General features: G+C 38.2%; 1 protein-coding gene across 1 annotated transcript in view; it reads left to right on the top strand.

Moving 5' to 3' along the window:
• umodl1 (uromodulin-like 1) overlaps positions 1–26582 on the top strand; it is a 196802-nt gene that overhangs the window by 43772 nt on the left and 126448 nt on the right. The window contains exons 5-9 of the mRNA XM_051926635.1: positions 2428–2614; positions 2743–2883; positions 3742–3879; positions 18494–18631; positions 21684–21821. Of these exons, the coding sequence (XP_051782595.1) occupies positions 2428–2614; positions 2743–2883; positions 3742–3879; positions 18494–18631; positions 21684–21821 (742 nt within the window). The remainder of the gene's footprint in view (positions 1–2427; positions 2615–2742; positions 2884–3741; positions 3880–18493; positions 18632–21683; positions 21822–26582) is intronic.

Below are 26582 nucleotides of genomic sequence, written 5' to 3'. Positions count from 1 at the left end.
CGGAGTACAGCACGGAGGACTGATAGCGGGGTATTGATTTCATGCGGTAATAGGGGTGGTGTTGGAGAGGGTGCTAGAAAGTTGTGTTTGGGGTTAGGAAGTCAGCGATTGTTCAAGTAAAACTTTTGTGACACTTTGTCATGTCAGTCACTACAGTATCAAAGAAAAGATAGAAACGATTGCATTACCGCAAACAAAAGGTGATTAATCATCACAACCAGGTGCAATTGAAAAAATACCAGGACAAATTGAGGTCTGAAAAAAAGAGTAGACAACAAAGTCTTTTCGCATTCGCATCATTCAATGGACAAAACGTGGATTTACACAATAATGGACCATATGCTATGAGACTCTGTGGTCCCACAACAGTTAAAGGAACGACAAGTTAAATTTCAAAGAGTACACAATTTGGTCGGGTGTATATTGATGATCTCAGAGAAGCGATGCAAATTTTAACAGGCAAAAAGAAAGGTGATATATATATTCCGCGAGTAACATTACACATCAAAGGAGATCGTGATATGCCATTCGTAGTAAAATGTTTACAGTTTACCGTGAGAATAGCTTTTGCTATGACAATCAATAAATCACAGGGACAAACATTGGAAAAACTCGGATTATTTATTACAGAAACAGAAACAATCTTCACTCATGGGCAGTTATACGTTGTGTTGTCACAATGTGTCTCCAAAGAATATTGTTTTTAATGAAGCTTTAAAGTAAAAGTGAAAATAATGAAATTGAAACAATTCCAAAAAAAAACATGTAAAAATCAATCGTGTAAAAGCACTTAGTACACACAAATCATGTGCTCTCAGCGCATAGAAAGCGTATATGAACAATACGGAGAATAGAGACCCAAAGGCATTGGAGAGAAAAAAGGCAGATAAGAGATTATGAAAGCAGTGGAATTCGAAAGGCTCAAACAAACGATGGCGCGATACACATGCAGACAAAGGTACAGAATATGAAAGCAGTAAAATTCGAAAGTATTGTAGCGTCCCACCCAGGTTGAGGGCTTTTTGCTTTTAAGTGCGTCCACTATTAATGAACATTCATTAGGATTAATGAATATCATTTGCTGTCATTGTCATTCACTTAACTTCCCTGAAGAAACAACTGGCAATACAACTAATGAGTTTACATGTTGTTGTCAAAGGGGTCAGGTTAGACTGCCTCCTTTAGATGAATATACTGAATATCTACGGATGTTTCTAACTAACAATGTACCCGAAAGTAAAAACATTATGGACAGCATTAGATCTTACAATAGTTCATTTGCTTTTGCATCTACCGGGGTAAATATCAGGCCACCAGCTGGCAATGGCCCATACTGCTTTCGCGTATGTGGACAAATATTACATCGGATTGGAACAGTGCACCCTCAACCAAATCACGAACTCAAATATGCACAGATCTACGTGTTAGATCCAGATGACGCAATCTATCAACGATTTTACTACAAATGTTGTTTATAAAGAAGTATTCCAATAGATCCTTCTAATGTGCCATGCTATGGGTTCTTTACTTCCTTTGTTCGTCATCTACACCTTTACACTCCAATATATCTCATACATTCATCAATGTATTTCGGGTTACCCAACCCCGGGGGTTGGCGAGCGAAGCGAGCAGGGGGCGGAGCCCCCTTGTTTTAAAATAAAAGTCTCGATCCACTGTACTAATTCCCTTCATAATTTTAAACACTTCAATCATGTCACCTCTTAATCTTCTTTTGTTTAAACTGTATAGGCTCAGCTCTTAATCTTTCCTCATAATTCATCTCCTGTAGCCCTAGAATGACCCTGGTCACTCTTCTCTGGACCTTTTCTAGCGCTGCTATGTCCTTTTTGTAGCCTGGAGACCAGAACTGCACACAGTACTCCAGATGAGGCATCACCAGTGCATTATAAAGGTTGAGCATAACCTCCTTGGACTTGTACTCCACATATCGTGCTATATAACCTAATATTCTGTTAGCCTTCTTAATGGCTTCTGAACACTGTCTGAAAGTTGATAACTTAGAGTCTACTATGACTCCTAAATCCTTCTCATAAGGTGTACTCTCGATTTTCTGACCGCCCATTGTGTATTCGAATGGCTGGTCAAAGCATGACAGGTCACTTAGATTAAGTCTTAGTCTTAGAAAACAAGAAATATCTTGTCTTGAATACAACAAGAAAGAGTTAAAACTGAAGGCTTTCTTGATGTCACTATGGATTAAGCTATTCAACCAGGTTAGTTAGGACCGAACAGAATATGTCAATAAGCTCACTGTAGCAGACAAGAGTTTTGGGTGTTCTTTGACTTACTTATGTTACTCTAAGTCTGGTTTTAAAATATTGAACAACTGATGTGTGAGAAAGGTCTGACACTATTTTGTTCTGTGTCTTTTACTTTATCCATACAATGTACTCCTTATTTTTTAAGGTAACTGGTACTTTGAGCAATAGGAATCCATCTGCGTATCATATTCGCACTTACACCACCGGACAATTCAACACAGCTTCAGAACTTTTAATTCAAGTCCGTCAGCACATGTCACTTGATGACATGTACACTCAGCTGGGTATGTTGGTGGAAAACATTGATGAAATCATTCATGTAGATGTTGAAGGTAAGTGAACTATTTATTTAGACAGTAGCTTAAAAGCATTGTAATTCTTATAACCTGAAAGCAATTGCTAGTTAAAAATGTTACTGGTTTGACAATTTGTTTATTTCGCCATTTTTCCACAATTCTAGATGTGAATGAATGTTCACACACTGAACTGAAAGGATGTTCTTCAAATGCATATTGTTCCAACACAGTGGGCTCCTATGACTGTGAATGTATTCATGGGTACACTGAAACAGGGCAGGGTAAAAAAGGATCAAACTGCATAGGTAAGTGAATATATCTGCCTCTAACAGTTTAATAAAAGAAATGAGATGAACTGTAGTTCTGTATATTAAGCATAAAAAAGAAGGAAATACTAAAAAAAGTGCACCATTTGATTTACTGCAATAATAATCTAATAGCATGCATTATTTTATGTGATTGACGTATATCAGTAGTGAGATAGATAGATAGATAGATAGATAGATAGATAGATAGATAGATAGATAGATAGATAGATAGATAGATAGATAGATAGATAGATAGCAATCCCCCTCAAATACACACCAGGATTAATAAAAACAAACAAAGAACTTGGCTAAAAATATAAAGAGCAGTCACAGAGAAGCATTATAAAGACTTGTTGATGTTGGTGTAAATGAGCCCCGGTAGCATTTCTTGATGCATGTGATTTAATATTTTTCAATGACAAAATGTGTCAATAAGGATTTTGTTTGATTAACAAGCTAATGGAACATCAACGAACGTCTTCAAAGTACATGAAGAGTAGCTTTCAGTGTCAATGTGTAAGCATTTAACTTTTGTTTTATTATACCTTTCTTATTGCGCAAGTTGTTTCAACAGCTAATCTCATAAGTGTGAAAACATAAGACACATTGATTCAAATATAATTTCAAATGTACAGTATTTACATGAAAATAATAAAAGTCTTTGTTAGGTTAGGGCTGGGTAGCTGAAAGTTTAAAATTTATGATGCTTATTGATTAATTACAAGTAGCATTTTAATTAATTACTTTCATCATATCGCTTCAGTCTCCAGAAAGAAAGTATTGACAAATTTTTTCTTGTGTATTCGTATTGTATTGTACATGAAAAAATTGTGAATGCAATTATGGTATTTTCAGATGCTGATGAATGTAAAACTGGTAAAAACGACTGCAGTCCACATGCTGATTGCGAGAATATGATTGGTGGATACAACTGCATGTGTAAAAAGGGTTTCAATGACACAGACCCAGGCTATCCAGGGAGAAACTGCACAGGTAAAAAAACAGTATAATATGAGGGATATTCTATAAATACTTTGTTTAACTTTATCACATGGTAGTTGCTTTAGAGATAATGTTTCACAGTATTGTTGGGCTTGCTTTGGTTATTGCATCCTGAAAAGTGAAAGATAGGCGATATTTTATTCTTTATTGAATAAGACAATCCTATAATATAATTTATTTATGATCATCATGTCCATAAGTCATAGCTAGCAAATGACTCTGACTCTTAAACCACTAACATATATATAACTTATGTGCAATGTTTTTTTCTAAAACCTTTCCTTTTCTTTCCATCCATACTATATATAATGTCAAGCAATCAAGTGGTTCATAGTGTTTGACCTAAAGCATTCACTAGATACTATTGTTAAGCCTCAGATACAGGGCTAGAACTAGAACTTTGATATTCACATAGTGAAAAATGAAGGGCTTATCTGTGGGTATGAGACCCTGAAGCATCAAGTCAGCAAATATCTAGGAAAAGCCAAGACTTATCGGAAAGATAAAATTAACAACAGGTAATGAACAACTTCTGCATGTAAGACACTTGTTTAAATTGCAGCCTAATTTAAAAACATAAATTGCCTGCTGTAGAAATAAGTATTAAGTAAGAAAGCATCGTGGTTACTTACATAGGAAAATGATAAAGATTAATGAAAATTTAGTAGTGATATTTTTGGCATAACTAATTTTTGAAATTTATTTCAAAATGACCTGGAAATGTTTGGCAAGAAAGCGTTCAACCAGAATCCATGATTACTCCTTAGGGAGTTAACCCCACCAGTTGACAAACTGTTGCACCTGACCATAAGTGAATCATTTAAAATGAACAGCATCCCAAACACAATTTGTCAGGAAGTGATGTCAAAGTTTAAAAAGTAGATAAGATCAGAAAAAGATCAGAGACAAATATGAGATACACTATGTTAATTGAATTCACACTAGTATATACTAAGAGCCAGCCCAAGGCATAATCAAACTAAATGGCAGCATAGGGCCCAGTGGTCACCATGGGCCTCATGCATAACACCGTGCATAGAATTCACACTAAGACATGGCGTACACACAAAAAATCCAGATGCATAAATCTGTGCGTTCGTCAACTTCCACGTTCTTCTGCTACATAAATCCCGGTCAGCATGAAAGTAACACTAGCCTCTTGGAATATGCAAATCAATATAAATAGTCCTTAAGCTCAGCGTTCTGTGAAAAGGCAATGGCAAAAGCACAGGGGAAAACAGAAGAATTTCAGCGAATACCAAGTGGAGGCAAGGAAAAACTTACTATTTGGTGGTTTAAACAGTGGTATAAACAACAAAAGAAAATTGATCGAGTGACATAGAGTGTCGGAGAAACTCGAAAGCTCAAGTTCACAAAGTCGTACAGTGCCTGAAATAAAAAGTTGTCACATATCAAAGTTGCCATGAAAAGGCAAGTCATAGCCCACCATCTGAGTGTCATATGAAAGCTTAATAGGGTACAGAGAAAAGACAATAAAATAGGAACACAGTGGGAAAAAAACTTCAATATCGAAATTTCCATTTTTATCACGTAGTTTATTTTGTCATTAAAGTAGAACATCATAAACTTCATCTTAAAATTGTTTAATTTACTAGTTTCTCAAATCCCATCGTAACTAAAGTAGCACATTAAATGCTTTGTTTTGTATTTATTCTTCTTTGTGCTCTATGTGTGTGAATCACTACATGCTTCTTAAATGGGCTTTCTCTTCCTCCGACAAGACACAGAATCCATTACATTTGTGATATTACAGTTCTCTGAATAATTTAAATACTGAGATGTATACTTGATATCATTTCAGTATTCATATCATATCCATTAAAGCATGTATTAAACATGGGAACACGGTGGCGCAGTAATAGTGATGAACTGGCGCCCCATCCAGAGATTGTTCCTGTCTCACGCAAGATGATTGCTGCCCCATGCGCAACCTTCGATTAAATAATTTATTGCAGCAGTACTGTCTCTTTCAAACGTAATAACCCCCAATTCCTGTCCTTCCTTTTCATTCTCCAAGTACCCAATCGCAACACAATCAGCTCAGTAATACAGTAGATGTTAAGCCATCTGTAAGCTAAGAACTCTGATTCTTCAAAACTTTTAAGGAGCACTGAAATATCTTCGTAGTACATGTTTAATTATTCTATCCATCTATCCTTCCAGTGTCACGCAGCCCCAGCAAGAATACAGCACGAGGCAGGAACAATCCCTGAACGGGGTGCCAGCTCCTTGCTAGCGCAGTGACACTGTATCCTCACGTTTAATTATTAAAATATAGATTATTTAAATAATGTTAACATTTTATCTGTATAATGTAATAAACATATTTTGCTGCATTTCATCTTAAAAATGATAATAATGTAATTGTCGCAGGTGGCTGGGGGGGGCGACCTGGAAGAGGGCTTACACCTTCCCCAGACCACGAGGGGGTGACCACCCTGGTTGCTTTGGGGACCACGGGAACAGAGCTGTGAAGCTCAATCCTGTAGGGGCCCATGGTCACCGGCAGGGGGCGCCCAAATGTCTTTGGAGCCCTGGACCTCAGCACTTCCGCCACACCCGGAAGTGCTGGGGGGAAGAGGATCGGGGACACCTGGAGTGCTTCCGGGTACGCACCGGCACTTCCGCCACACTGGGGAGTGCCGGTGGAAGATTGCCGGTAAGCACCTGGAGCACATCCGGGTGATTATAAAAGGGGCCGCCTCCCTTCATTCAGGGCTGGAGTCGGGTGGAAGAGGACAGAAGTCGAAGGAAAGGAGTGGAGGTGGTCCTGAGAGAGAAGGCATTTTATTGAGGGCCTGGTCTGGGGTGATTGGTGCTGTGGCACTGGGTTGTGTGCTTCACACTAACTGTAAATATTGTAAATAAACATGTGTTGGGTGTTAAAACGATGTCCGCCTGTCTGTGTCCGGGCCAGGTTCCACAGTAATAAACATATTTTGCTGCATTTCATCTTAAAAATTATATCTTCATCATATGTAAATACACACTTGGTGCAGGTTGTGCAATATTATAACTGTATCGAAAGTTTACAGTGAGGTAATTATGCTTATAAGTAGAAACAGTTCTACAAGGAACACTTGATGGACTGATTGAGTGCGTTTATTGTTCTTAGGATGAAACTTTTTCTAAACTGCTAGGTCCGTACAGGAAAGGCTCTTAAGTATTTGCCGTATGGGAGCACTTCAAATAGGCAGCATGGCTGAGGCAGCGTGTGCTTGATGCTGTATATAATTCTCTTTCTGATCAGCTGCTGTAGAGCTGTGATTCCACACTCGGATACAGTGATATAAATACTCGAGTGGTGCAGTGAGAGTAATATGGAAAAAGATGATCCACTGTGGCAACCTCTAACGGGAGCAGCTAAAAGCAGAAGAAGAAGGTGCAGTGAGAGTAACAATGCTAAGGCAGCTATGGTATTTGGAATAGTCTGGCCATTACGTGGACCATTATATCATTACAGGTTAATCACAATCAGATGCCTTAAACTAATAAACAATATGCGGTAAATTTCAGTGTATACGATAAAGCCGTGTCAGGGATGTAGATCTAAAAAAGAAAGGGAACGCACACTGGAACAGTAGCACTGCTTTGCCGGTGGGTGCCGCCAGTTTGCAAAACTGAGCTGAAAACTTGTGTACGCCAGCGTGAAAATGTGTGTGGCTTTACGCCAAGTTTAGGTTTTATACATTGCGATTTGAATGTGGAAACAGGAGTACGCAACATTTTTGTGTGTACGCACCGTTTATAAATGAGGCCCTGGGAGTGCCCCATATAATCAACCTGTCATAGAAGATGGTAAAGATGAGGATTGGAAAGTTGATAAATAACAAGTAGGCCTTGAAGTCAATTAGCATGCCAGTGTGTTGACCAAACTATGGGGTGCAGTCAGTGACAGATCTATGCATTCCTCCTCTTCGATTGCCCTGAATTTTTCATCAACAGAGGAACTCTTGAAATATGGTCAGCACTCCGAAGTTGAACAAATCTTTAATTATGCTCATTCCCTATAATATGGACCCCTCACTCCCCTTTTTCTAGTGACCTTCTACCCTTGCCTTTATGAGATCTTCTAATTTAACTTTTTAACAAGGGCAACTAAACTTTATTTAGCTTAGGGCCTCATCAAGTATAAAGCCGACACTGCATATTGTCCAATAAAGCTCACATGAATGATGCTTGTATGAATGATATCTGGTGACACAGATAATCACACCAGTAGTAATAAACACCATCAATCAAGTTAACTTTTTTGATTGATCTTGGACGTGTAGGGGGGAGATCTGTTAGCAGCAGTGTTATTTTAATCTTTTTTTTATATATCATTTCGAGATATCCTGTATTTATTCATCCTGAGGGGATTTCATAATATTACATGGAAGTACAAATAAGCACACGTAGCAAACAAAGGGCTCAGAAGGAAAAGGAAAAGAATAAGGCAGCAAAAGCCCCATCAAAGTCGAAACAGTTCATAGTACGGCCTTCCAGAGACTGATCTGGAACAAATGGGCAAAGGTACAGACTTGTCAGGACCTGACATGGCAGCATTGGCACCAGCTGAGAGTGTAAGTGGGAGTGAAACTGCAAGTGAGGCGGGGAAGGAGTTTTCATCGACTCCAGGAGGATCATTGGAACCTATCATGGCCTTTTCATCCCCACTGTCAACTTCAGCTAATTGCCCCCACAAGTCTGCCACATCATCTCCTACTGAACTCGCAATTCCACCTATGGAGGTCAAGGAAGATTGAAACGCACTCTCTGAGCTGAAGGTAATAATTGTCACACTCACAGGGAACATAAATGATATAAGGCAAAATGCTAACTAGAACAATAGAGAAATAAAGAATTAAATAAATTAAATAGAGAACAAAATTAAGGTCCTAAATGAGAAAAATGAGGAACTGCATTAGGATATGAAAGACCTGGAGCAACGTTTACGTTTAAGTACTAAGTTTACTATAAACTTTACAGAATACAGGAAAATACAAGTAAATTAGAGCGTAAAATTAAGGTACTTGCTGCTCAGCTTGAAGATATTAAGCAAATATTCACGAGCCATATTGTATTCTTTGAACAATTAGCTTCGGCCGCAGATGAAAAAGCAAAGGCTGCAAAATCAGAATGCAAAGAGCTCACAGACAATCTGGCAACACTGAAAGATCGATATAGAAGGAACAACATCAGAATCGAAGGTCTTCCTGAAAAACAGGAAAGTGAAATTCATAGCTGAACTATCATCCAAAATAACTGGCGAGGAATTTAAGTCGTACATTGAGATCTCTGCAGCCTACCATATACATGGATCAAATACTTCTAAACCAAAAAGCCTAATTGTCCATTTTTTGAAACTACAAGCCAAACCAAATCTCATGTCCCTTCTCAGACAGAAAGACGAGATTTTTTTAAAAAATATAGACATTGGTATTTTCCCAGATTTCTCACCTGCTACAGTTGCCAAACATGACACGTTCTACAGCATTAAACAGCACCTTCGTAGAGCTGAAATCAAATACAGCCTCTTGTACCCTGCCAAACTGAAAGTGGTTATTGAAGATCAGTTTTACATTTTTGTTCTCTGGACAAAGCAGATAAAGAGCTGAGAAGACTCATCCCAACTTTCTTTTGAAACAAACGATCATGAGTCACAAACCAAAGAAGATTCTACTTGAAGCTTGCATTTTGGACCGTTTGTAAAGCCAAATTTTCTGTAACTATATATATATATATATATATATATATTTTTTTTTTTTACTTTATTTTTTTAAATTAAGCTGTAATTATTATATTGATATTTCTTTTATTATTTATATGCACATTTTGGCCACTTATGGCTACAACTGGGCTAATTGGTTACTAAAAAGTAAAGTGTTTGTTTACCCTCCTGTTATTATATGGCAATTTCTTTAATTAATTATATGCACATTTGGCTACCACAAAATAACAAGCTATAGTCTTTTTGTTATACCTTATTTAAGTAACCAGCCTTTTACAGTGTTTTTTACAGCTTTTTTTTCTTTAGCATCATACACTTGGTCTATTTATATTTATAAATTATATTATATTTATTTATATTTGGACAGTTAAAGATTATATCATTAGTCTATTGTATGTGGACTGAGCTATAGACATACTCCTTCTGGCTGGCTAGGGGGTGGAGAGAAAGAGAGCAATGATATTTCTATTTTTTCCCTTATTCCCCAATTACAGTTAGTGACAACATAACAATATGCTTCAAAACTGTATCAATTAAAATAATAATAATAATACATTTTATTTATTTGTAGGCACATTTCTAAACACTCAAGGACACCGAATAATAGATACAAACACAGATTATAAACGAAACTAAAATACAAAAATTAAAATCAGACAGAGCAATTGTAATCAAAGAGAAAAGCAGTCTTAAACAAAAGAGTTTTAAGTTTAGATTTGAAAAGTGAAAATGATTCAATATTTCTAAGCTCAGATGGTAGTGAGTTCCAGAGCTGGGGAGCAGAGCAACTGAATGCTCTGCTCCCCATAGTGGTAAGACGGACGAAGGGGACAGTCAAGTGGATGGAGGAAGAGGATCTAAGGGTACGGAAGGGAATGGCAACATGGAGGAGGTCAGGCAGATATGGAGGGGCAAGACAAAAGCAGATAAAGAGCTGAGAAGACTCATCCCAACTTTCTTTTGAAACAAATGATCATGAGTCACAAAGCAAAGAAGATTCTTCTTGAAGCTTGCATTTTGGACCGTTTGTAAAGCCAAATTTTCTGTAACTATATATATATATTTTTTTTTTTACTTTATTTTTTTAAATTAAGCTGTAATTATTATATTGATATTTATTTTATTATTTAAAGGGTACGGAAGGGAATGGCAACATGGAGGAGGTCAGACAGATATGGAGGGGCAAGGTTGTGGACAGCCTTAAAAGTTAACAGAAGAATTTTGAATTGAATGCGGAACTTAACTGGAAGCCAATGAAGCTGCTGCAAAACGGGAGTGATATGGTGAATAGAGGGGGTTCTAGTAATGATGCGGGCAGCTGAATTCTGGACCAGTTGAAGCTTATAAAGAGATTTGCGAGAAAGACCAAAGAAAAGGGAATTTCAATAATCCAGATGAGAAGTGACAAGGCTATGAACAAGGATAGCAGTGGTGCGGGGAGTGAGGGAGGGGCGAATACAATTAATGTTACGCAAGTGGAAATATGCAGACCGGGAGATGTTATTGATGTGGCACTGAAAGGATAAAGTACTGTCAATATAAAATCTATGTCAAAGCTATCGTATGTACAATGTACTACCTTAACCTAAGACTAAAAATGTCAACAAAAGCTCAGAAGAAATATTTCCATGACCAAATAGTGAACTTTGTGAGCTGGAATGTCAAGAATCTCAAGCATGAATTAAAGAAAAAGAAAATACTCTTTTCTAAATGTCAAGATAGTATTTTTACAGGAGACTCACTTATTAAGCAAGGACCAGTTTTGTTTGCAAAGAGAGTGGTCTGGCCAGATTTTTCACTAGCTATACAAAGAAAACAAGGGGTATGGGGATCGTAATACACAGAACTATCCATTTGTAGTGTCAGATGCAATATCTGATTCTGAAAAGCGGTATGTAATGGTGATGGACAATTTATCTAATACTAAAATGATTTTGATTAATATCTATGCACCTAACGTGGATGATAGAGCTTTCTTCCAAAATATATTTGTATCTATCTCTAATGTGAACACTCACAAAATTATAATGGCTGGGGATTTTATATTTTAAATCCAGACCTGGATAGATTCTCAGATACAATGGCGATAACATCTAAAACTGCAAAGATAATTACACAGTTTGTAATGGATCATAACTTATCTGTTCCATGGAGGTTCTTAAATCCTAACCTAAGCGCATACTCCTTCTCACCCGTAAATTACTGTTACTCAAGTATTGGTTATTTCCTTGTAGACAATAATTTTTTGCCCACTTTTAAATCTTGTAAGTACGACGCTATCATTGTCTCTGACCATGCCCCTCTGATCATGGAGCTTACTTGACTGCATCCTACACATTCATCTTGTAGCTACCGTCTTAACCTCCTATCATTAGCTGATGAGAACTGTACAGAAATCATATCCAAGCAAATTGATTATTTTCTGGAGACAACTGCATCCTCAGAGGTCTCAGCAGGTATACTCTGGGAAACTCTGAAGACATTTTTAAGAGGATAGATTATTTCATATCTTTCTTACAAAAATAAACTGGAAACCAAGGGCCTCATCTATAAACGCTGTGTTCGCACAAAAATGTTGCATATTCCTGTTTCCATGCTCACCTTGCGATGTATAAAAACTAAATGGCGTAAAGCCACGCACATTCTCATGCCAGCTAAATCCTTGGCATACACAAGTTCTCCACTCGGTTTTGCAAACTGGCGGCACCCAGCGTCAAAGCAGTGCTACCGTTCCTGTGTGGTTTCCCTTTTTTTTTTTTAAGATGCACATCCCTGACGCAGCTTTATCATATACACTGAAATTATCCGCATATTGTTTATTAGTTTAAAGCATCTGATTGTAATTAACCTGTAACAATATAATGGTCCACGGAATGGCCAAACTATAAATACCATAGCTGCTTTAGCATTGTTACTCTCACTGCACCTTCTTCGTCTTCTTCTTTCTGCTGCTCCTGTTACAGGTTGCCACAGTGGATCATCTTTTTCCATATTACTCTCACTGCACCACTTAAGAGTATTTATATCACTGTATCTGAGTGTGGAATCACAGCTCTACAGCAGCTGATCGGAAAGAGAATTATCGGTATACAGCACCAAGCACACGCTGCCTCAGCCATGCTGTCTATTTGAACTGCTCCCATATGGCAAATGCTTCAGAGTCTTTCCTGTACGGACCTCACGGTTCAGAAACAGTTTCATCCTAAGAACTATAAATGCACACAATCAGTCCATCAAGTGCTCCTTGTAGAACTGTTTGTACTTATAAGTACAATTACCTCGCTGTAAACTTGCGATACAATTATAATATTGCACAACCTGACCCACTTTATAAAGCACGTATTTACATATGATGACGATATCATTTTTAAGATGAAATGCAGCAAAATATGTTTATTACATTATACAGATAAAATGTTAACATCATTTAAATAATCTATATTGTTAATAATTAAACATGTGAGGACAGGGTGTCGCAGCGCTAGCAAGGAGCTGGTGCCCCGTTCAGGGATTGTTCCTGCCTCACGCTGTATTCTTGCTGGGGCTGGCACGACACTGGAAGGATAGATGGATAGAATAATTAAATACGTACTACGAAGATATTTCAGTGTTCCTTAAAAGTTTTGAAGAACTGGCATTCTAAGCTTGATGGCTTAACATCTGGCTTAACATCTATTACAGAGCTGATTGTGTGGCGATTGGTTACTTGGAGAAAGAAAAGGAAGGACAGGAATTGGGGGGTAGTACGTTTAAAAGAGACAGTACTGCTGCAAGGTCACGCACGATGCAGGAACAATCTCTGGATGGGGCGCCAGTTTGTCACTATCACTGAGCCAACATGCCTTAATGTTTTTATACATGCTTTAATTTCTAACATCATGAAATTATATCAAGTATATAACTCAGTATTTTAATTATTCAGAGAGCTGTAATATCACAAATGTAATGGATTCTGTGTCCTGTTGGAGGAAGAGAAAGCCCGTTTAAGAAGCATGTAGTGATTCACACACACAGAGCACATAGAACAACACATAGAATACGAAGCATTTAACGTGCTACTTTAGTTATGATGGGATTTGAGAAACTATTAAATTAAACGATGAAGTTTATGATGTGCTACTTTAATGATAAAATAAACTACGTGATTGAAGTGGAAATTTCAACTTTTTTTTCACACTGTGTCCCAGTTTTTTGTCTTTTCTCTGTACCCAAATATGCTTCCAAGTGACACTCAGATGGTGGGCTACATCTTGCCTTTTCAAGGTGACTTTGATATCTGACCGCTTCTTATTTATTTCGGGCACTGTGCGACTTTCTGAACTTGAACTTTCGAGTTTCTCCGCCACTCTGTCACCCGATCAACTTCCTTTTGTTGTTTATATCTCTGCTTAAACTAACCTAACCAACATTTCGGGGAAAAGGATACCCTTCTTTTCTTGCTCCTTTGAAAGAGTAGCTTAGGTTGCTGGCTCCTCTTTCTTTCTCTTGTGTGGGGGTTGAATTTTGCTTTGATTGGTTAAATTTGACCTGACTGTATGGAATGGTCTGTTTCTGATTAAAAACAAAAAAAATATAAAAAAAGTTAATGGTTTATCTTTTTATTTAAGTGATCATGTTGGGTGGGGTGGGAAGACTCTTTGTGTCTCAATGACCCTTAGAGCTTTGTTACCTGGAGATAGAGTTACTCAAGGTAAATTGTTGAAATGGTAGAGGCCTGACAGCAAATGATGCATAATTGATCCTCATGAATGTTCTAATTAAATCAAGGAGAACTCCTGGAGCCAGCCCTTAGAGTGGCATTCACTAGCGAGTATTAGGAAATAACCAGGTTCTCATCCCTGGCTCATTTGCCTTTTCTTTTTATTTATTTGGTCATCTTTTGAGTTTAATATTGTACTTTATTTCTTCTTTATGTTTAATTTTTATTATCTATTGTTTTGTTTATTGTATTGATTTTTTTTTATCTGCCCTATACCCTGTATGTAGAGCCCCAGTGAGCTAAGCCTGGGCTAAGTGGCACAGGTTCCTCAGACCAGAATTGTCTTTCCTGTGGATAATGTTTATTCTTTATTATTAAGCTACAAGGCTGTTTTTTTTAATTTGATTACTGGATAATGGACTGTTTGTTTGCTTTAGCTTTTTGAACTCTTTATTTTCTATTTTTTTTTTTTATAAATCTTTGTGACTTTTAGACAGAGATTTTGGAAAGTTCTTCTTCCTCTTCTTGAATCTCTGCACATTTTGTAGATTATTTTAGATTATTTTGAATATGATTGAGCTTTTTCCTCTTCTTAGTTTGTGTAGGTTGAAACCTGCTTTAGAGTTTTGATGAAAAAGTTGATTTTAGTGTGCAGGTCTTGTTGAGCATACAACTAGATTTTGGAGGGAAGTCCTCATTTTGTGTTTAGGAGCCAAAAATATTATAACTTAGTGCCTTGTGATTGGGTAACCCATAAGGCCCAGTGAAGGCTTAGCTCGAAAGAGGTTACCTCCCCCGAGACAAAGAATGATGGTCAGGTCCAATGCAGTTAAGTGACGGGCAAAAAGTAGGGTGCATTTTAGGCATAGTAGAACTTGGATTTAGAAAGTGGTTATTGGACATAAAATGTAAATTTTCTGTTAGGGAGATATGCAAAAAATGTGGTAGATATGGTCAGATTAACTTTTATACACAACATTGGCACTGGAACCAAGGGACAGAGATATTCATAAGCCCCAAGCTAGGAACCATACAGTTGGAGTTTAAGTGGATGAGAGGGTCAATGCAATGTGGCTTTGAGTTAGCTTGCTAAGGTACACCCCTGCTCATATAGTGCTGTTTCATCCAAGACTGCACTATGTACAGACCCTATTGCTAATGTCTTCACTCACCTCTACTGACTTATAATTAATAATGATCTCTTAATTCCCTGGCAAGAAGTAATATGCAAAATAGCAGTAATGGGAAAAATTCTTTCTGTCCAATGTGATCTAAAGTGTAATACCATAATCAGAAGCATAGGCTGAAGTCCTACATAAAGTATACAACCTGGACCCTGTAGCTACTACAGTTTTAAGATGGTCTTAATTCACTGCCTAAGCAGCACATTACAGAGCCTCTCCAGAGGCAGACTCATGGAAATGAAGAAGATCCTCTTTCTAGGTTATTGTCTGGTTAGTATATTTCCGATCATCCTTTGAGTTCTGAGTCAAACCTCATTGTTATCCTTTTTGTGAAGAAAAACACTCAGTAAAAGATTAACATCCAAATACACTACTCAAATGATCTAAACTTTTGTCAAGTAGAAAAACAAATAAGCAAATGTTACTCCATAACCAGTTCAAAAAAGAATGCTAAAACAAAGTCCAATTGCTAAACCTTAAGAAAGTTAAGAAGTTCCAGTAATGCTAGTTCAGCATTTCAGCCTGTTAATTCAGGATTTCAATCTATACAAACAAGGAAACAAGTCCATGTAATCCCTCCTGCGGGTACATCTCCATCATTAGAATAAACAAAGAAGAAATTCAAACATAATTCAGTTCTAAATGATTAAACTTTTGTGTGTTCCATTTTCATCCTCATATCAGAGACGTACGATTTGGTGCTCAAAATGATGCTATTTTTTGAGTGTTAGTATTACTTTGAGTCATCAGTGTTCACATAGGCAATGAGAGAGTTACCTAGAAGGGCGTGATTGGGAAGAACAGCTTGACTGACCTGAGTGGTGAGTTGTTAGTCACAAAACCCATACATGAACTCCTTCCTTCTATTAGGGTACCTTGGGTCAAAAGTTAGTAATCGACTTTGTACAACCCCAAATCAGAAAAAGTTGGGAGAACATGGAAAATACTAATTAAAAAAAATACACAGTGATTCTTAAATTTACTTTGTCTTTCATTTCCTTGCAGACTGTATGAACCCAAGATATTTCACATTTTGTCTGGTCAACTTCATTTCATTTGTTAATATACATCCATTCCTGCATTTCAGGCCTGCAACACTTTCCAAAAAAAGTTTGGACAGTAAAGCATTCACCACTTTGAAATGTCTTCATTCCTTCTCACAACACTTATAAGATGTTTTGGCACTGAGGATTGTGATGATGCGGGTTTGCTGCATGCTCCCATCTTCAGTCTGGGAGCCCTTGAACATGACACCGTCGGTAATGCTACCAATGAGCTAAGCAGCGAAGCAACAACGTAGCAAGGGGATGGTGTACAAAAGTGGCAAGTGCTTTTATTTAAAATCCAACAAAAAACAAAGTGTTCAAGTTAAATAGGGTGCAGTGCTTTCAAAACATCAATAAATAAATAATCCATAAAACAAACGTGAAAACGTGGAGGTTAAGATATAGAAAAAATCTTCTAAAAACAGCGAGGTTAAAACCATACAGAAAGCAGTCCTTTAAAACAGTTACAGAGCCCAGTGCTTCTTTTACCCTAGCATCTCTCCTGCTTCTCCCATTTGGGCCCTGCAGCAGGCGAGTCGCTCTCTCAGCAGCTGACCTTCACTCCGTTCGACCGGTCTGGAGGCCTCCCGATTCCCGGTTACAGTTGCGCACTCATCCCAGACTGAGACTTGGTTTCCTTGATGACCAGGACGCTCACATCAAAGACTTCACCCACCAAGCCTCCCGACTCCCGGCCTTACGCGGCCAGTTGTCCTTCTTCACTGGTCACTCCTGCTACATGATCACTCAGTGGAGCAACCACTACTACTACTCCCGGGTGTTGGCCCAACACCCAAGCTTCCCGTACAGCTGCATGCGAGCCTGCACTCGTTCGCTCGCTCTCCCGCACCGGCTCTCTCTCTCGCTCTCCCCCCTACATCCTGCTTTCTTCTACAACCTCTGTTTCTTCTCTCTCCTTTCTTTTTTCTCCCCCCTCCCCTAGCTAACTCGTGCTTCTATATTATTAGGAGGGCATGACAGCTGTAGCAAATTAGCAGCCCCAGGAACAATCACTGATGCGGGCAGTCTCTCACCTGTGCACTTAGGCGAGAAACGCCCACACTGCAAATCGCCCTGAGAACTGTTTCAGCCACACAACAACCATGCCCCCTTGCTAAGCCGCGAGCGCGGTGATTATTTATTTTAACTGGCCTTTAATGGGAGCTGGGGACCCGCTATACCACAAGGATACCAAGCAATGAAGCATTTCAGGTGTTATTTTATCCCAAGATGTGCAACAGTGCGTGGTCATCGTTACCTCATTTTTCGTTTACGAATTCTCCACACATCCTCTGTTAGGGACAGGTCAGGACTGCTGGCAGGCCAGTCCAGTACCTGTACCCTCTTCTTCCTCAGCCTTTCTAGTATGTACAGAATGTGGTTTTGCATCGTCTTGTTGAAAAATGCATGGATGTCCCTGGAAGAGATGTCATCTTGAAGGCAGCTTATGTTGGTCTAAAATCTTAATGTGCTTTTCTGCATTAATGCTGCCATCACAGAAGTATAGATTACCTTTGCTAAGGGCACTGACACAACCCCATACTATGACAGGCCCTGGCTTTTTACTAAAAGGATCTGGAATACTACTTCATCTGACCACAATACACATTTCCACTGTGTGATGGTCCATCCCAGATGCCTCCAAGCCCAGAGACAGGCACTGTCTGAAGCTTTCATTGGGATTAGATTTTATCTCTGGTGATGAAATCTGAACAGAAAGGTAGGCTACTTGAGACGGTTTGAAGGTATTTTGGTTCAAACCTCATATATTAACCATCATATTTTAGAATTTCAACAGGTTACAAAGAGCCAGAATTAAAAGGCCTTTTTTGGGGGTTATAATTTAAAAGCACTCAATGGAGTTAACAATATACGCACTTATAAAATCACAATTGAACCTTTCTTTTAACGATAAATGAGTATAATTTCTTTATTTTGCTAGATATAAATGAATGTAAAACTGGCAAACACAGTTGTTGTCCTAATGCGATCTGTGAGAACACTGAAGGTGGATACATTTGTTCTTGTATGCATGGATACAAAGACATTGACTCCAGTAACCCAGGAATGAAATGTGAAGGTAAATGCTTTCTTATTACTATAATTTACTTCTTATTCTTTCAAACTGGGAGATGCTTTCTGTGTTATACAATCAAGCATAAGATTAGTGCACGATTTTATTATAATGATCTGAGAAGATTAGATATAAAAAGATGCAGCCAGAATACATTTCGGCGACAATAAAAAAAATTTTATGGATTAGGTATTTTGCCCCTTTCTTTTTTTACCAGCAGATTTGGTTACTGTTCAGTTTTTTTATACTGAGGCATCAGTTATGGAAAACTTCCAATTGCTGATCAACTTACGTAAAACATATCATATAATCAGGGTTGCAGTGAGCTAGGGCCTCTTCTAATGGTAATCCACTACACTGTAGCCAGACAATGTGGTCTTTTTCAGGAGACATGGACAAAAGATCAAATTATATGAAGAAATAACCCTTGGTATGAGCTGAACCAGAGCTTAATCCCCTAGTGCTGCATCACAAATCAGTTAGACATGCATCTTTTTTTCCTGTCTAATTTAATAGGTAGGGGTTCTCAGTGTCCTCTGTGTCCCATGTACATCTTATTCTTAGTTCTGCACACATGTACGCTGATCAGTAAGGTTTTATTCACTCTCCTCCAAAGTTCATCTTACAGCTGTCATTGGACATGGTCTCTATCAAACCCCACAGGTGTCTTTCATCATACTGAACCCCTCCAAGGCCACTTAACGGGAAGCCAGTTTTAATGTTTGTTTGGCAGGCGCCATCTAACTATATGTACTGACTGCTCTTGCTGCCTTTATAAAGGAAAGTGTCTGAGGCAGGTCATTAGCGTGACCAAGACAAAAAGTAAATTCTTTATGTGAGTACAACTTTGAATCCCCGCCACTGCCAAAAGAGATCCTACTCTGCTGGGCCCTTGAGCAATGCCCTTAACCTGTAATTGCTCCAGGGGTGCTGTACAATGGCTGACCCTGCGCTCTGACCCCAAGGGGAATGCGAAAACTAACAAATTCCTAATACAAGAAATTGTATAAGGTGAAATAAAGAACAAAAAAAAAAAAAAAAAAAACAAAAACAAAAACTTTCTGTCAGGGCTTTACAATATTCTTAATCAAACAGACATAGTGCCTGTCTTCATTTGCATGTATTAGAATCCTGGAGCAGCCTGAAACTTGTATCCATAACCATAACATTGTGGTTCTAAATTAAAAGTTTGCATCAGGGCTCACAGCCAGACAATTTACCTGAGCTTCTCTGTTATCTTTTAATACGTACATTCTTACCATGAATCCTACCAAAGAGACTAATGTGGAAAATCACAAACCAAAATGTACTCATACCAGAAAGTCATTTCAATGAAAATAGCTTAAAGAGTAAATAAAATGTGGTAAATTGCAGACTTATTACAATAAACGAGTTAACTTAAAACCTCAAAACAGTGTTTTTGGTAACCAGATAGCAAAATTAACCAGCTGCACACAGAATAAATATGAACCAAAAAAAAGAAATACAGCTGAAAGCCGAATTTATAAACTAGACACTGGCAGTTAGTGAAATCTAGTAGTTTTAGAGCTGGTACTACAGGGTGTAATGTGGCCAAGAAAGCAGACCAGGTTCGACATCCAAAAAAATGGATGGGGTATTAATAATACAAATGAAAAAGACAGCAGGAAAACGGCTCAAAGCAAAAAGCAAATGCTTAGCTATGAGACAATAAATGGTCTGGAGCTCTGTCCATCCTGAGTGTCAGTTTGACATCACATGCTATCATCAGTAAAGCCAGCTAGCTTTATAGCACTGGAGCAGGAAGGTGTGGAGCTTCTCTGGGCCTCAGGGTAGGTTCAGGCATCATCTTGTGGCACAGTGGTAGTGCTGCTGCTTTGCAGTAAGGAGACTGTGGAAGATTGTGGGTTCGCTTCCCGGTTCCTCCCTGTGTGGATAGCGCTTTGAGTACTGAGAAAAGCGCTATATAAATGTAATAAATTATTATTAAGGTATTGCTAATGTCAGTGCCCCCTCTTGTCCCAGGGTGGAACTGCTTACCTCACTAGAGCAAGGAAGGTGGTCCTCACGTGCGCATGTCTAACACAGGTTACATATTCAAATCTGTGTGATTCACCATTAAATACAACATTACAAGTAAAGGGATTTTCTGGGGCCAAAGGTTGCTTCCATAATGGCAAAGTATAGAGGTAGTTCCAAGACGAATCTCTGCCAAGAAGGGAGCCTTCTTCTGTTACAGTACATCAGTGTGATCAACTGTAAGGTGATATTCTTTGTATCTTTAGTGGATACTCTTAAATTAGGTCATCTGAACACAAATGTATTTCCTCCAAATTAGTAAAGGGCTGGATATCAACTGCAAAAGAAATGAGGCTGACTTAGCTCTCTGATAGTAAGAGAGAGAGAGAGAAAGGGAGAAAAAAATGGCCTCAGGGAATTGGAAAGACTTCTGCATTTCTTGATTAAGCACAGCTTGTTGCCCTGACCCTAGAAGTGAATCCAGAGGTCGACTTTGGAGTTATGAAGGGTGACACTTTAAATGCTTTCCTGTACCAGGAATAATTGAGTCTAGTATCAAAGGAAAAGCTCACTGGTCAGAGAAATAGATGCTGGGTCTTCAGAGACAGAGAGAGAGCGAATGAGCACAGGGAGAGAGGGGGAAAGGAAGGGGAAGCTACCAACTCAGATATAAAGGGACACCAACAAGGTAAGAAATTCCCAAAGGGATGACCGGATTTTGTTTTTCACTCAATTCATTTTTATACTTTTAAATTCTTCCTTTACTGGTGTATTTTAGTGTAAAATGAAAGAATATTTTATGATATACAGTATATCTCTGTCTTGGAATCATTTCAGGTGTGGGGATATGCTAGTGGTGCACTCCTATTTGTAACTTTGAAAAGGAAAATAATTGTTGCTTTATCCCTGTGCTATAATGCTGCATTTTAGCCTCATTTTTACTTTTATTGTCCTTATAGGATTTGTTTTATAATCTGGTAAAATAAAGAATGACTGCCTGACTGGGTGGCTGTACTGAATACATTGAAGGTGCTCTTATGCGATTTTATTTCCTTTTCAGACATAAATGAATGTGAGAGTATGAACCACACTTGTAGCCCTTTTGCAGTCTGTAATAATACAATCGGAGGATATCACTGCTCTTGTAAAAGTGGCTTTACCGATGAGGATGCTAACAACCCAGGGAAGTACTGCAAAGGTAAAGTAACATGAATATTTTGTAGCCTCGCAACATCTACAGCCATTACAGTCAGGGTAAAGCACAAAGAAAACTAAACAAAGACAAAGTCTGCCAACTAAGAAGCACAACAAGCGAGAAACAACACAAGAGTAGATTGAAAGACTCAAGACAGAGCATTAAATGAGTGCCAATAGAACTCCCAAGCACAAACGAAAGTTAACAACTTCCCGCACCAAGAATGAGCAAGGGCGCAGGCAAAGGCAAAGCATGACACCAGAAGTATCAAGGAGAATAGTAATGGTATTGAGATGAATCTCTTACAAACAAACTAAAATTTAAATGGGAAGGAGAGACACAAAGCAATGTTTATTAACAAGAGGGAAAGAAAAAACAAAAACAGAACTGATGAACAATTAATAGATAGGAAAGCCTAAAGTGAAAAAACTGAAATATGTATTAGACTAACACTACACTACACAATGCTAATAATCACCATGACAGGTGCTGGTTGAAGCACTGTAAATCTGGTCTCTAGGCTACTGTTTTCATGCACAGCAGTGTCTAGACAGTATTGATAATCAAACAAGCAAAAAAAAAATTGCAAAAGGCAGCAATGTTGTGAAAAACACATGGTTAATATGAAGTCCAACTGAAGAGGGCAAGAAACTTGCAAGCTGACAAGTAGGCAGAGGTGGGTAGTAATGAGTTACATTTACTCCGTTACATTTACTTGAATAACTATTTAAAAAAAAAATGAACTTCTAAGAGTAGTTTTACTGCACCATACTTTTTAGTTTTACTTGAGTACATTTGTGAAGAGGAAACGCTACTCTTACTCTGCTACATTGGGCAACACTCAACTCATTACTTTTTTCCATTTACACATTAGATACACTATATTTTTGCCAGAGAGAAGTCGCCAGTGGATCTACTGCATGACTGTTTCACCAATCAGACGTAGCAACAATAATCACTTTACTCCGTTTCACCGATCAGACATAGCAACAATAATCACGACTCCGTTTCACCAATCAGACATAGCAACAATAATCACATGACTCCGTTTCACCAATCAGGCGTAGCCATGCAGTCACATGACCACATACAAGCTTCCTGCATCTGCAGCCTGTGAGAGACTTTTTAGTCACGCAGGGCTTCTGTTCACTGGTAAACGGTCACAGCTTCACTGCAGGAACCTTGAGAGCCAACTCCTGCTGAAGCTTAACCATCACTTCACTGAGTGAACAACAAGCACGTTTTAACCAAACATGCACAGACACAGACAGTCAAGGTAAAGTGAGACTTCTTATACGTGCACAAGCTGCCTTGTTCTATTGTTATTAAGTGAATATGCATTATTATACTGTCAATGTACAGTATATCTTGTCACATTAAGTAGTTTGCACTGTTCAAACATACATGTTACCTACTGTAGGTATTGGCTTCAAAAGCTTTGTTGTGAACAACTGAGATTTGGAACTTTGTGTTATTTGTGCATCTTTTTTTTGTAAAGATGTTATTTATTTTTACTCATTTTTTATTTTATTATTTGGAAATAGCAGAATTTGCACATTATTTTATATTTTGTCTGTCTTATTACAACATTTATAAAAAATAAATAATTTCATCAGTTACTCAGTACTTGGTCTTTTCACCAAATACTTTTTTACTCTTACTTGAGTAATTTTTTGGATGACTACTTTTTACTTCTACTTGAGTCATATTATTTTGAAGTAACGCTACTCTTACTTGAGTACAATTTTTGGCTACTCAGCCCACCTCTGCAGGTAGGCCACAAATGCCAAGAGCCTGAGCAGAACTGAGCAGGCCAGTAAATCACTTACAAGTTCATCACAGAAAAAGAAGATAAAGTGTGCACAGTAAAAATGAAGTTAGGTGATTGTGGACAAAAACTATCCTGGTCTGAAAAATATGTGTTGTGTCAATTTTGTATTTTCATGACATTTGCTTTATCCTCTGATAGAACTGGTTAAGGTATTGGTGGAGATACATTTGGTTTGAATACATTGGGTTTGGATTGGCCCAGTCTAATATATGGTATATACATTGGGTTTGATATATATAAATATTGTTCAAATATTGTATATAGATTGGTCTAGACACATCCATTTGGATATATAGTTTAGATCAGTTGAGATGTACACATCAGTTTGAATCGCTTGGTTTTCAACCATGTTAGCATCACAGTTTCATTTCATCATTGTTTGAACATTGTTGTCATAATTGTTTATATTTTACATATGAATGCCATACCTGTCAGGGGTGTTTTATTTCGAGTGCCATATTGGGTTGAGGTTCTCACTTCCAAAGCACATTTCTTTCATAATTTAAAAAAAATCACATGAACTTCCACCTTCTTGCCTCGTCTCCATCCCACCTGACTTGTTTCTTTCTGTCTCCTCTCATTACAAATCCTTCTCAAAAATGTGACTTTTCAAAAAGAGGTGAACACTGTGTAATTGCGCTATATAGAGTTTATTGATTCATGTTTGACACTAATCTTTATAATGTGAAATGTGGGATTCACTAAATAAAATTACAATAGGCAAATTAAAACTGAAAACACTAGATCAGTACAAGAAAATTAACACATTTAAAGAAGTGGTCTTTAATATCTGTGTTATACCGGTCATGACTACTCAAAGTGCCTTGGCTAAACCACAGTACAGATTCACTCCGCCTGCTTTTCATTTCCAAAATCCATAGAAATAAACCACAAGCAAAATCAACACTAGAATTGCCAGGAGTCACTACCGGAACGTTGGGACTATAACCAGATCCAAAAATCTAAGACTAGGAACTGAATCAAAAAGTGGGAGTTTTGTTTAAATTCACTCCTCCAGGGGGTTCAGAGTGCAACCTACAACTGAGCCTGTTCTTTTAATTGGCTTGTTGATTCGGTGGGTCTCTCTTAAACCAGCCCAGCACACCACAGCATTGAAAATCACACTGGCCATCACAGAGTTGTAAAAGATGTGAAGGATGTCACTATCCACATTGAAAATAACACAGTCTCCTAAGAAAAAAAGAGCCTGCTCTGCCCTTTCTTACACAGTTCCTCTGTGTTACAAGACCAATCCAACTTGTCATTGATGTGTATCTCCAAGTACTTGTAGGAGTGAACCACCTCTACATCCACTCCCTGAATTGCTTGAGTCCAGTAATTAGTCCATTCCAGTCATCCTTTATGTTATTCTGATTTAGTTTGTTTTATATTTTAACTTTGTAAGAATCCTTTCCTTCACTCAGCCTATTCTCCAGCAATCAGTGTGTGTGTCCTTCAGAACCTCTTTGTCATTAGATTTGATTTATCTCTTTTCCTTATTCAGGAGCTCTTTTAGTTCCTTAGTAATCCAAGGCTCATTGTTTAAAAAGCAACATAGTGTCTTTGTGGATACCACTATGTCGACACAGAGGTTAATAAAGTCTATGATGCAGTTACTGAGTCCCCCAATATCATCCCCATGTGACTCGCACATCATTCCCCAGTCTGTCATTTGGACGCTGTCATTCAAAGCCAGTTCAGCCTCCAGGCTCCATTTCCTCACTTTCCAGGTTGCTCTCTAATAACAGGCCTGTAGCTGGGAATAATATGAATCAGGTTGTGGTCAGATCTTTCCAAAGGTGTGCCCATAGTCTACACTTAAAGGCATCTTTAACATTTGAATAGAGCAGGTCCATCTTTTAATTTCCTCAAGTGAAACAAGTCACAAACTGACAGAAATTTATCATAGTTCATCCTAAAGACACAGTTGAATTCACCATATTTTATAACTTAAGGGCCAGAATGAGACATCATCCAAGAGTTGGTGACAGAATTAATCTTTTCCATTGCTAAGTCCCTATTTGGGTAGGAAGGAATAAAACATTAATAAGGATTATGCAATTTATTTGTGGCTACTATCAGTGACAAGCCAGATCGATTCTAATTGTAAATAAGGCTAGTGAGAAAGCAGTGAGAAATATGGAGCTTCTGTAAAAGCCTGCTTCTTGCACAGCACCCGTCATACACAGTATACAGTATAAAGTGTAAAGCTTATCTGAACGTGTATCTCTCTCTAAACTGGTGAATATATTGAATTAACACACAAACACACACACACACATATATATACACTCCTCACTTAATGACTGAGTTCCATACCTACGACTAAGTCACTAAGCGTTTTTGTTGATAAGCAAGGAGCCACTAGCAGAGTCTGTGTTACGTGCCCCTCCATTCTGGGTGCATAATTTTCAAGTGAATAGAAAGTACAAGAGTGCAGCAGCAGCGACGAAGAAGAAGCTGTATGGAGCAACCTGTGCACACTAAAGATTTTTCTGCTTCAGGCTGAATTGAGACACATCATGGCAGACTCCTCACATGGAGATTTTCTTCTCCCCCCTTTTTTTCTTCTTCATAATGACAGCCTCATTGAAGTCCTCTGCCCCAATTGTGACAGAAAAGTGCAGCTGATTCAATAGAGGCACACTGATGGGGCAGAATAAAAAAAAACACAGTGCGCCATACTCAAGTGAACTTCACACTCTTGTCATGGCAAATGTTGACCGACTGCAGGGACAAGACTGAGACAGAAAGGGTGATGTGAGATGAGATGCTTGATGCAGAGACATCATGCTGCCATTTCCATGACCAAAGTTCAGTGTACAGTACTGAATGATCGGAAACAACAACAACAACATTTATTTCTATAGCACATTTTCATACAAACAATGTAGCTCAAAGTGCTTTATATAATGAAGAAAGAGAAAAAAGAC

Source organism: Erpetoichthys calabaricus, chromosome 4 (genome assembly GCF_900747795.2).
Source record: "Erpetoichthys calabaricus chromosome 4, fErpCal1.3, whole genome shotgun sequence".
Lineage (NCBI taxonomy): Eukaryota > Metazoa > Chordata > Cladistia > Polypteriformes > Polypteridae > Erpetoichthys > Erpetoichthys calabaricus.
The sequence above is the reverse complement of the archived record's forward strand: the minus strand, read 5'-3'. Positions and strand labels throughout refer to the sequence as shown.